Raw genomic sequence first — 12,840 nt, forward strand, 5'->3', positions numbered from 1 at the left:
AACATATGTGTATCCTAACGAGGGTTATGCTCACCTAAATTGGTGAGAAGGTAAGCCACCTTCTCATATACCTGAAGGGAGAAAAACAAAGCTGTTTTGAGACAGATACCCACCCAGATACCCACCCAGATACCCACCCAGATACCCACCCAGATACCATCACATCACAGATACCCACCCAGATACCCACCCAGATACAATCACATTACAGATACCCACCCAGATACCATCACAGATACCCACCCAGATACCATCACAGATACCCACCCAGATACCATCACATTACAGATACCCACCCAGATACCCACCCAGATACCATCACATTACAGATACCCACCCAGATACCATCACATTACAGATACCCACCCAGATACCATCACATTACAGATACCCACCCAGATACCATCACATTACAGATACCCACCCAGATACCATCACATTACAGATACCCACCCAGATACCATCACATTACAGATACCCACCCAGATACCATCACATTACAGATACCCACCCAGATACCATCACATTACAGATACCCACCCAGATACCATCACATAACATAAACCCACCCAGATACCATCACATTACAGATACCCACCCAGATACCATCACATTACAGATACCCACCCAGATACCATCACATCACAGATACCCACCCAGATACCATCACATCAAAGATACCCACCCAGATACCATCACATCAAAGATACCCACCCATATACCATCACCTCACAGATACCCACCCATATACCATCACATCACAGATACCCACCCAGATACCCACCCAGATACCATCACATCACAGATACCCACCCAGATACCATCACATCACAGATACCCACCCAGATACCATCACATCACAGATACCCACCCAGATACCATCACATTACAGATACCCACCCAGATACCATCACATCACAGATACCCACCCAGATACCATCACATTACAGATACCCACCCAGATACCATCACATTACAGATACCCACCCAGATACCATCACATTACAGATACCCACCCAGATACCATCACATTACAGATACCCACCCAGATACCATCACATTACAGATACACACCCAGATACCATCACATTACAGATACACACCCAGATACCATCACATTACAGATACCCACCCAGATACCATCACATTACAGATACCCACCCAGATACCATCACATCACAGATACCCACCCAGATACCATCACATTACAGATACCCACCCAGATACCATCACATCACAGATACCCACCCAGATACCATCACATTACAGATACCCACCCAGATACCATCACATCACAGATCACATACAGATACCCACAGATACCCACCCAGATACCATCACATCACAGATACCCACCCAGATACCATCACATTCACAGATACCCACCCAGATACCATCACATTACAGATACCCACCCAGATACCATCACATCACAGATACCCACCCAGATACCATCACATTACAGATACCCACCCAGATACCATCACATCACAGATACCCACCCAGATACCATCACATTACAGATACCCACCCAGATACCATCACATTACAGATACCCACCCAGATACCATCACATCACAGATACCCACCCAGATACCATCACATTACAGATACCCACCCAGATACCCATCACATTACAGATACCATCACATCACAGATACCCACCCAGATACCATCACATTACAGATACCCACCCAGATACCATCACATTACAGATACCCACCCAGATACCATCACATTACAGATACCATCACATCACAGATACCCACCCAGATACCATCACATCACAGATACCATCACATCACAGATACCCACCCAGATACCATCACATCACAGATACCCACCCAGATACCATCACATTACAGATACCCACCCAGATACCATCACATTACAGATACCCACCCAGATACCATCACATTACAGATACCCACCCAGATACCCATCACATTACAGATACCATCACATACCAGATACCCACCCAGATACCATCACATCACAGATACCCACCCAGATACCATCACATCACACATACCCACCCAGATTCCATCACATTACAGATACCCACCCAGATACCATCACATTACAGATACCCACCCAGATACCATCACATTACAGATACCCACCCAGATACCATCACATTACAGATACCCACCCAGATACCATCACATTACAGATACCCAGATACCCAGATACCATCACATCACAGATACCCACCCAGATACCATCACATCACAGATACCCACCCAGATCACAGACCATCACATTACAGATACCCACCCAGATACCATCACATTACAGATACCCACCCAGATACCATCACATTACAGATACACACCCAGATACCATCACATTACAGATACCCACCCAGATACCATCAAATCACACATACCCACCCAGATACCATCACATCACAGATACCCACCCAGATACCATCACATTACAGATACCCACCCAGATACCCACCCAGATACCATCACATCACACATACCCACCCAGATACCATCACATTACAGATACCCACCCAGATACCATCACATTACAGATACCCACCCAGATACCCACCCAGATACCATCACATCACACATACCCACCCAGATACCATCACATTACAGATACCCACCCAGATACATGGTGTTACAGAACCCACCCAGATACCATCACATCACGATACCCACCCAGATACCATCCATTACAGATCCACTGATACCTTCCAGATGACCATCACATTCAGATACCCAAGATACCATCACATTACAGATGCTTGCAGATACGGAGCAGATACCATTACATTACAGATACCCACCCAGATACCATCACAGATCACAGATACCACAGATACCCACCCAGATACCATCACATATCAAGGGCACCAAGATACCATCCATCACTGGCCTGCACCCAGATACCCTACCAAGATACCATCACATCACAGATACCCACCCAGATACCAAATTACAGATACCCAACCAGATACCCATCACATTACAGAACAAACCCCCATCACATCGCCAGGACAGCGGAGATCCATCACCACCTTCCGGATACACCATGAAGCCCCACCAGATACCATCACATCACAGATACCCACCCAGATAACATCACAGATAACCCAGATACCATCACATCACAGATACCCACCCAGATACCCACCCAGATACCATCACATTACAGATACCCACCCAGATACCATCACATCACACATACCCACCCAGATACCATCACATTACAGATACCCACCCATATACCATCACATTACAGCTACCCACCCAGATACCATCACATACCAGATACCCACCCAGATACCATCACATTACAGATACCCACCCAGATACCATCACATCACAGATACCCACCCAGATACCCACCCAGATACCATCACATTACAGATACCCACCCAGATACCATAACATTACAGATACCCACCCAGATACCATCACATTACAGATACCCACCCAGATACCATCACATTACAGATACCCACCCAGATACCATCACATAACATTACCCAGATACCATCACATACCAGATACCCACCTAGATACCATCACATCACAGATACCCACCCAGATACCATCACATTACAGATACCCACCCAGATACCATAACATTACAGATACCCACCCAGATACCATCACATTACAGATACCCACCCAGATACATAAACCCACCCAGATACCATCACATACCAGATACCCACCTAGATACCATCACATCACAGATACCCACCCAGATACCATCACATTACAGATACCCACCCAGATACCATAACATTACAGATACCCACCCAGATACCATCACATTACAGATACCCACCCAGATACCATCACATAACATAAACCCACCCAGATACCATCACATAACATAAACCCACCCAGATACCATCACATACCAGATACCCACCCAGATACCATCACATTACAGATACCCACCCAGATACCATCACATAACATAAACCCACCCAGATACCATCACATACCAGATACCCACCTAGATACCATCACATCACAGATACCCGCCCAGATACCATCACATCACAGATACCCACCCAGATACCATCACATCACAGATACCCACCCAGATACCATCACATCACAGATACCCACCCAGATACCATCACATTACAGATACCCACCCAGATACCATCACATTACAGATACCCACCCAGATACCATCACAGATACCCACCCAGATACCATCACATCACACATACCCACCCAGATACCATCACATCACAGATACCCACCCAGATACCATCACATCACAGACATGGTGATCAGAAAGTTACAATTTGGCAATATTCAACATTATCTTGTAGATCAATATGCAACATTATCTTGTAGATCAATATGCAACATTATCCAGTGGATCAATACACAACAATATCCTGTACGACTGTGGATGAGGTGGCTTGGCATAACAGTTTGGTCAGACATCCATCACATGGAGAAACATGATGATCATGAAGTTGATACAGACTCTGGTGTCAGAGGGTTATAGGGCCAGAACCCACCACATTCAGAGTCATGATGATCATGAAGTTGATACAGACTCTGGTGTCAGAGGGTTATAGGGCCAGCACCCACCACATTCAGAGTCATGATGATCATGAAGTTGATACAGACTCTGGTGTCAGAGGGTTATAGGGTCAGAACCCACCACATTCAGAGTCATGATGATAATGAAGTTGATACAGACTCTGGTGTCAGAGGGTTATAGGGCCAGCACCCACCACATTTAGAGTCATGATGATCATGAAGTTGATACAGACTCTGGTGTCAGAGGGTTATAGGGCCAGCACCCACCACAATGAGACATGATGATCATGAAGTTGATATAGACTCTGGTGTCAGAGGGTTATAGGGCCAGAATCCACCACAATGAGACACGATGATCATGAAGTTGGTAAAGACTCTGGTGTCAGAGGGTTATAGGGCCAGAATCCACCACGATGAGACATGTTGATCATGAACACGGACTCTACAGAGGGTTACAGGATCAGAATCCACCACAATGAGACATGATGATCATGAAGTTGATATAGACTCTGGTTCCAGAGGGTTATAGGGCCAGAACCCACCACATTCAGAGTCATGATGATCATGAAGTTGATATAGACTCTGGTGCCAGAGGGTTGTAGGGCCAGAACCCACCACATTCAGAGTCATGATGATCATGAAGTTGATACAGACTCTGGTTCCAGAGGGTTATAGGGCCAGAACCCACCACATTCAGAGTCATGATGATCATGAAGTTGATACAGACTCTGGTTCCAGAGGGTTATAGGGCCAGAACCCACCACATTCAGAGTCATGATGATCATGAAGTTGATACAGACTCTGGTGTCAGAGGGTTATAGGGCCAGCACCCACCACAATGAGACATGATGATCATGAAGTTGATATAGACTCTGGTGTCAGAGGGTTATAGGGCCAGAATCCACCACAATGAGACATGATGATCATGAAGTTGATATAGACTCTGGTGTCAGAGGGTTATAGGGCCAGAATCCACCACAATGAGACACGGTGATCATGAAGTTGGTAAAGACTCTGGTGTCAGAGGGGTATAGGGCCAGAATCCACCACGATGAGACATGTTGATCATGAACTTGATACGGACTCTATTTCCAGAGGGTTACAGGATCAGAATCCACCACAATGAGACATGATGATCATGAAGTTGATATAGACTCTGGTGCCAGAGGGTTGTAGGGTCAGAACCCACCACAATGAGACATGATGATCATGAAGTTGATATAGACTCTGGTTCCAGAGGGTTATAGGGCCAGAACCCACCACATTCAGAGTCATGATGATCATGAAGTTGATATAGACTCTGGTGCCAGAGGGTTGTAGGGCCAGAACCCACCACATTCAGAGTCATGATGATCATGAAGTTGATACAGACTCTGGTTCCAGAGGGTTATAGGGCCAGAACCCACCACATTCAGAGTCATGATGATCATGAAGTTGATACAGACTCTGGTTCCAGAGGGTTATAGGGCCAGAACCCACCACATTCAGAGTCATGATGATCATGAGGTTGATACAGACTCTGGTGTCAGAGGGTTATAGGGCCAGAATCCACCACAATGAGACATGATGATCATGAAGTTGATATAGACTCTGGTGTCAGAGGGTTATAGGGCCAGAATCCACCACAATGAGACACGGTGATCATGAAGTTGGTAAAGACTCTGGTGTCAGAGGGTTATAGGGCCAGAATCCACCACGATGAGACATGTTGATCATGAACTTGATACGGACTCTATTTCCAGAGGGTTACAGGATCAGAATCCACCACAATGAGACATGATGATCATGAACTTGATACGGACTCTGGTCCCAGAGGGTTATAGGGTCAGAATCCACCACAATGAGACATGATGATCATGAAGTTGATATAGACTCTGGTTCCAGAGGGTTATAGGGCCAGAACCCAACACATTCAGAGTCATGATGATCATGAAGTTGATATAGACTCTGGTGCCAGAGGGTTGTAGGGTCAGAACCCACCACAATGAGACATGATGATCATGAAGTTGATACAGACTCTGGTCCCAGAGGGTTATAGGGCCAGAACCCACCACATTCAGAGACATGATGATCATGAAGTTGATACAGACTCCCGTTCCAGAGGTGGCAAACTGCCAGTTCTTCTTGACAAACTCCCAGTCGATCGATGCAAACTTCTCCATGGCAATCAGTCGGAACACCACCACCGCAAACACCGCTGTCAGGACCAAAGAAATCTGGAGAGGAGACAAACATATAACCACACACACAGATACACACACAAATAGAAAGAGGAACGAGAGATAGAAATATACAGCAGAACTAGACTACTTATGAAGCTGTTAGTTTTGGGGGTAGTACATCCTGTCTGGGTCTGGGAACGTGTTAGTTTTGGGGTAGTACATCCTGTCTGGGTCTGGGAACGTGTTAGTTTTGGGGGTAGTACATCCTGTCTGGGTCTGGGAACGTGTTCGTTTTGGGGGTAGTACATCCTGTCTGGGTCTGGGAACGTGTTAGTTTTGGGGGTTACATCCTGTCTGGGTTTTAGGGGGTAGTACATCCTGTCTGGGTCTGGGAACGTGTTAGTTTTGGGGGTAGTACATCCTGTCTGGGTCTGGGAACGTGTTAGTTTTGGGGGTAGTACATCCTGTCTGGGTCTGGGAACGTGTTAGTTTTGGGGGTAGTACATCCTGTCTGGGTCTGGGAACGTGTTAGTTTTGGGGGGTAGTACATCCTGTCTGGGTCTGGGAACATGTTAGTTTTGTTAGTTTTAGGGGGTAGTACATCCTGTCTGGGTCTACATCCTGTCTGGGTCTGGGAACGTGTTAGTTTTGGGGGTAGTACATCCTGTCTGGGTCTGGGAACGTGTTAGTTTTGGGGGTAGTACATCCTGTCTGGGTCTGGGAACGTTTTGTTAGTTTTGGGGGTAGTACATCCTGTCTGGGTCTGGGAACGTGTTAGTTTTGGGGGTAGTACATCCTGTCTGGGTCTGGGAACGTGTTAGTTTTGGGGGTAGTACATCCTGTCTGGGTCTGGGAACGTGTTAGTTTTGGGGTAGTACATCCTGTCTGGGTCTGGGAACGTGTTCGTTTTGGGGGTAGTACATCCTGTCTGGGTCTGGGAACGTGTTAGTTTTGGGGTAGTACATCCTGTCTGGGTCTGGGAACGTGTTAGTTTTGGGGGTAGTACATCCTGTCTGGGAACGTGTTAGTTTTGGGGGTAGTACATCCTGTCTGGGTCTGGGAACGTGTTAGTTTTGGGGGTAGTACATCCTGTCTGGGTCTGGGAACGTGTTAGTTTTGGGGGTAGTACATCCTGTCTGGGTCTGGGAACGTGTTAGTTTTGGGGGTAGTACATCCTGTCTGGGTCTGGGAACGTGTTAGTTTTGGGGGTAGTACATCCTGTCTGGGTCTGGGAACGTGTTAGTTTTGGGGGTAGTACATCCTGTCTGGGTCTGGGAACGTGTTAGTTTTGGGGGTAGTACATCCTGTCTGGGTCTGGGAACGTGTTAGTTTTGGGGGTAGTACATCCTGTCTGGGAACGTGTTAGTTTTGGGGGTAGTACATCCTGTCTGGGTCTGGGAACGTGTTAGTTTTGGGGGTAGTACATCCTGTCTGGGAACGTGTTAGTTTTGGGGGTAGTACATCCTGTCTGGGTCTGGGAACGTGTTAGTTTTGGGGTAGTACATCCTGTCTGGGTCTGGGAACGTGTTAGTTTTGGGGGTAATACATCCTGTCTGGGTCTGGGAACGTGTTAGTTTTGGGGGTAGTACATCCTGTCTGGGTCTGGGAACGTGTTAGTTTTGGGGTAGTACATCCTGTCTGGGTCTGGGAACGTGTTAGTTTTGGGGTAGTACATCCTGTCACGTGTTAGTTTTGGGGGTAGTACATCCTGTCTGGGAACGTGTTAGTTTTGGGGGTAGTACATCCTGTCTGGGAACATGTTAGTTTTGGGGGTAATACATCCTGTCTGGGTCTGGGAACGTGTTAGTTTTGGGGGTAGTACATCCTGTCTGGGTCTGGGAACGTGTTAGGTTTGGGGGTAATACATCCTGTCTGGGAACATGTTAGTTTTGGGGGTAATACATCCTGTCTGGGTCTGGGAACGTGTTAGTTTTGGGGGTAATACATCCTGTCTGGGTCTGGGAACGTGTTAGTTTTGGGGGTAATACATCCTGTCTGGGAACATGTTAGTTTTGGGGGTAGTACATCCTGTCTGGGTCTGGGAACGTGTTAGTTTTGGGGGTAGTACATCCTGTCTGGGTCTGGGAACGTGTTCGTTTTGGGGGTAGTACATCCTGTCTGGGTCTGGGAACGTGTTAGTTTTGGGGGTAGTACATCCTGTCTGGGTCTGGGAACGTGTTAGTTTTGGGGGTAGTACATCCTGTCTGGGTCTGGGAACGTGTTAGTTTTGGGGGTAGTACATCCTGTCTGGGTCTGGGAACGTGTTAGTTTTGGGGGTAGTACATCCTGTCTGGGTCTGGGAACGTGTTAGTTTTGGGGGTAGTACATCCTGTCTGGGTCTGGGAACGTGTTAGTTTTGGGGGTAGTACATCCTGTCTGGGTCTGGGAACGTGTTAGTTTTGGGGGTAGTACATCCTGTCTGGGTCTGGGAACGTGTTAGTTTTGGGGGTAGTACATCCTGTCTGGGTCTGGGAACGTGTTAGTTTTGGGGGTAGTACATCCTGTCTGGGTCTGGGAACGTGTTAGTTTTGGGGGGTAGTACATCCTGTCTGGGAACGTGTTAGTTTTGGGGGTAGTACATCCTGTCTGGGTCTGGGAACGTGTTAGTTTTGGGGGTAGTACATCCTGTCTGGGTCTGGGAACGTGTTAGTTTTGGGGGTAGTACATCCTGTCTGGGAACGTGTTAGTTTTGGGTGTAGTACATCCTGTCTGGGTCTGGGAACGTGTTAGTTTTGGGGGTAGTACATCCTGTCTGGGAACGTGTTAGTTTTGGGTGTCGTACATCCTGTCTGGGTCTGGGAACGTGTTAGTTTTGGGGGTAGTACATCCTGTCTGGGTCTGGGAACGTGTTAGTTTTGGGGGTAGTACATCCTGTCTGGGTCTGGGAACGTGTTAGTTTTGGGGGTAGTACATCCTGTCTGGGTCTGGGAACGTGTTAGTTTTGGGGGTAGTACATCCTGTCTGGGTCTGGGAACGTGTTAGTTTTGGGGGTAGTACATCCTGTCTGGGTCTGGGAACGTGTTAGTTTTGGGGTAGTACATCCTGTCTGGGTCTGGGAACGTGTTAGTTTTGGGGGTAGTACATCCTGTCTGGGAACGTGTTAGTTTTGGGGGTAGTACATCCTGTCTGGGTCTGGGAACGTGTTAGTTTTGGGGTAGTACATCCTGTCTGGGAACGTGTTAGTTTTGGGGTAGTACATCCTGTCTGGGTCTGGGAACGTGTTAGTTTTGGGGGTAGTACATCCTGTCTGGGTCTGGGAACGTGTTAGTTTTGGGGGGTAATACATCCTGTCTGGGTCTGGGAACGTGTTAGTTTTGGGGGTAGTACATCCTGTCTGGGTCTGGGAACGTGTTAGTTTTGGGGGTAGTACATCCTGTCTGGGTCTGGGAACGTGTTAGTTTTGGGGTAGTACATCCTGTCTGGGAACGTGTTAGTTTTGGGGGTACATCCTGTCTGGGAACGTGTTAGTTTTGGGGTAGTACATCCTGTCTGGGAACATGTTAGTTTTGGGGGTAATACATCCTGTCTGGGTCTGGGAACGTGTTAGTTTTGGGGTAGTACATCCTGTCTGGGTCTGGGAACGTGTTAGTTTTGGGGGTAATACATCCTGTCTGGGAACATGTTAGTTTTGGGGGTAATACATCCTGTCTGGGTCTGGGAACGTGTTAGTTTTGGGGGTAATACATCCTGTCTGGGTCTGGGAACGTGTTAGTTTTGGGGGTAATACATCCTGTCTGGGAACATGTTAGTTTTGGGGGTAATACATCCTGTCTGGGTCTGGGAACGTGTTAGTTTTGGGGTAATACATCCTGTCTGGGTCTGGGAACGTGTTAGTTTTGGGGGTAGTACATCCTGTCTGGGTCTGGGAACGTGTTAGTTTTGGGGGTAGTACATCCTGTCTGGGAACGTGTTAGTTTTGGGGGTAGTACATCCTGTCTGGGAACGTGTTAGTTTTGGGGGTAGTACATCCTGTCTGGGAACGTGTTAGTTTTGGGGGTAGTACATCCTGTCTGGGTCTGGGAACGTGTTAGTTTTGGGGGTAATACATCCTGGCTGGGTCTGGGAAGGTGTGTTTACAAATGTCTAGACTCTGTGGCGCAACATTGTTAAACAATGACTCACTGTTACATTTCACAGACTCTTGACACGTCCTATTGCAGTTGAGCAACAATACACACATCACAACAACAGAGGGGCGGAGTCACTGTTTCCAAGGAGTGGCTGTTGTATTGATGGGTTCCCTCCACCAGGGGGTGGTAGTAGGCTGCTAGAAAGCTCATCACTCCGGTAGTTAGAAAACTGTGTTCCAGGGTTGTTGTTTTTTTTTGGGGGGGGGATCAGTTCTTTTTCAATTCCGTCAATTAATAATTTAGTAATTTAGTTTAATAATTAATAAACCGAAATTCCAATTCCAATTCGATTTTCAATTAAAACACTTCAGTGTACTTCTAGAATGTACTGAATTGAAATGGAATTGACCCCAAACCCTTACAGTATGTACACACTGAGGACAGATCTACAGCAAAAGCCTTTTTATTTGTGTGATGGAAGGTCTTACCTGTGAAATAGATCCCAGACACAAGCAGAAAGACACAGATCCACAGTACAGCCTGAGAACTCTGATAACAAGGTCTTACCATGAAGAAGATGCCAGACACAGAGATCATGAGTCTGCTGAGTTTGTCAGTGAAGGGCTGGAAGGGCTCCGGCTTGCCAGAGATATGGTTTACTCTCTCTAACCTGGAGTACTTGGCTTCGAACTGGGGCCGCAGATTCTCCTGGGACAAACACACATACACTGCAGTGTATCATTTCAATTACTCTGATATTTCTGACTGAAACCAATCAAAAGATACCTCCCATCCACACAATGCTCGACTGTATCATAAGAAACATTGAAATAGCTGAATATGATGTGAAATCATATCAAATATCCAGATATTGCTGAATGAGAAATGACTGAACACTAGTGTACATACATGTAGATGTCTCTGACATTATTTCATATGAAAAAAAAAACAGATACATCTGTCTGGACCAACCTCTTCCTCCTCCCAGTCGATGAGGTCCCAGTCATACGTCAGCTCCGCCTTCTCCTCTTCCAGAACTCCAGGAACACCGTGGCTACAGGGACAACATTCCAACAGAACACGGAACACGGAGGAGAGATCGATCAACCTTCACGGAATGACTTTGGTGATTCATTCCAGTAGCCTGAAATAACTGAACCTGTTTTGCTAATATTCCACTCCTTGTACTCTGTGACATATCATGTTTGGCATGACGATTGGCAAGGAGTGAAATGATGTCTCTTGGGGGTGCCTGATGTCTCTTGGGGGTGCCTGATGTCTCTTGGGGGTGCCTGATGTCTCTTGGGGGTGCCTGATGTCTCTTGGGGGTGCCTGATGTCTCTTGGGGGTGGCTGATGTCTCTTGGGGGTGCCTGATGTCTCTTGGGGGGGGGGGGGGGTACTTAAAGTCAATATCTTTGACAATTGTGGGCGGGCCCACGTTGAAATTTGAATTCTCAAAGGGGAAATATCTCTACGGCACATTCCCGAAACACAGAAACATTTGATACACATGAGAACATGGTGACTTCAAAGAGTGATTCAAATTTATTTTTAATGTGCGGCAAGATTCAACTTGACCCACTTCTGTTTAAAGAGAGAGAGTAGACGGGGGAAACAAGCTTTAGATGTCTGGGCTCTTTCACCTCGTCTATACACACCTACACAACACGACACCTACACTACACCTACACGACACCTACACCACACCTACACCACACCTACACTAGACCTACACTAGACCTACACTAGACCTACACTAGACCTACACAACACTTCAGTTAAAAGAGGGAGAGTAGACGGGGAAAACAAGCTTTAGTGTAGGTGTAGTGTGACACCTACACTACACCTACATGGCACCTATACGACACCCACACTACACATACACTACACCTACATGACACCTACACTACACCTACACATACACTACACCTACACTGCTCATCATAATATTTCTACGAGTGTATTTACACTGTTTAAATCAAATGAAATACAACAAGGTAGACAGCAGAACTAGCTGTTGTATTGAGGGCTTTTTTTTAGTGAAACGCTTATTAACAATCCCTTAAAACCA

At 46.7% G+C, this 12,840-nt stretch overlaps 1 protein-coding gene across 1 annotated transcript in view; it reads right to left on the reverse strand.

Moving 5' to 3' along the window:
• LOC135509758 (anoctamin-3-like) overlaps positions 1-12,840 on the reverse strand; it is a 97,672-nt gene that overhangs the window by 25,235 nt on the left and 59,597 nt on the right. Inside the window, 5 exon segments of the mRNA XM_064930660.1 lie at positions 35-71; positions 6,587-6,751; positions 11,335-11,475; positions 11,740-11,786; positions 11,789-11,821. Coding sequence (XP_064786732.1) covers positions 35-71; positions 6,587-6,751; positions 11,335-11,475; positions 11,740-11,786; positions 11,789-11,821 — 423 coding nt within the window.

Source organism: Oncorhynchus masou, chromosome 22 (genome assembly GCF_036934945.1).
Source record: "Oncorhynchus masou masou isolate Uvic2021 chromosome 22, UVic_Omas_1.1, whole genome shotgun sequence".
Classification (NCBI taxonomy): Eukaryota; Metazoa; Chordata; class Actinopteri; order Salmoniformes; family Salmonidae; genus Oncorhynchus; species Oncorhynchus masou.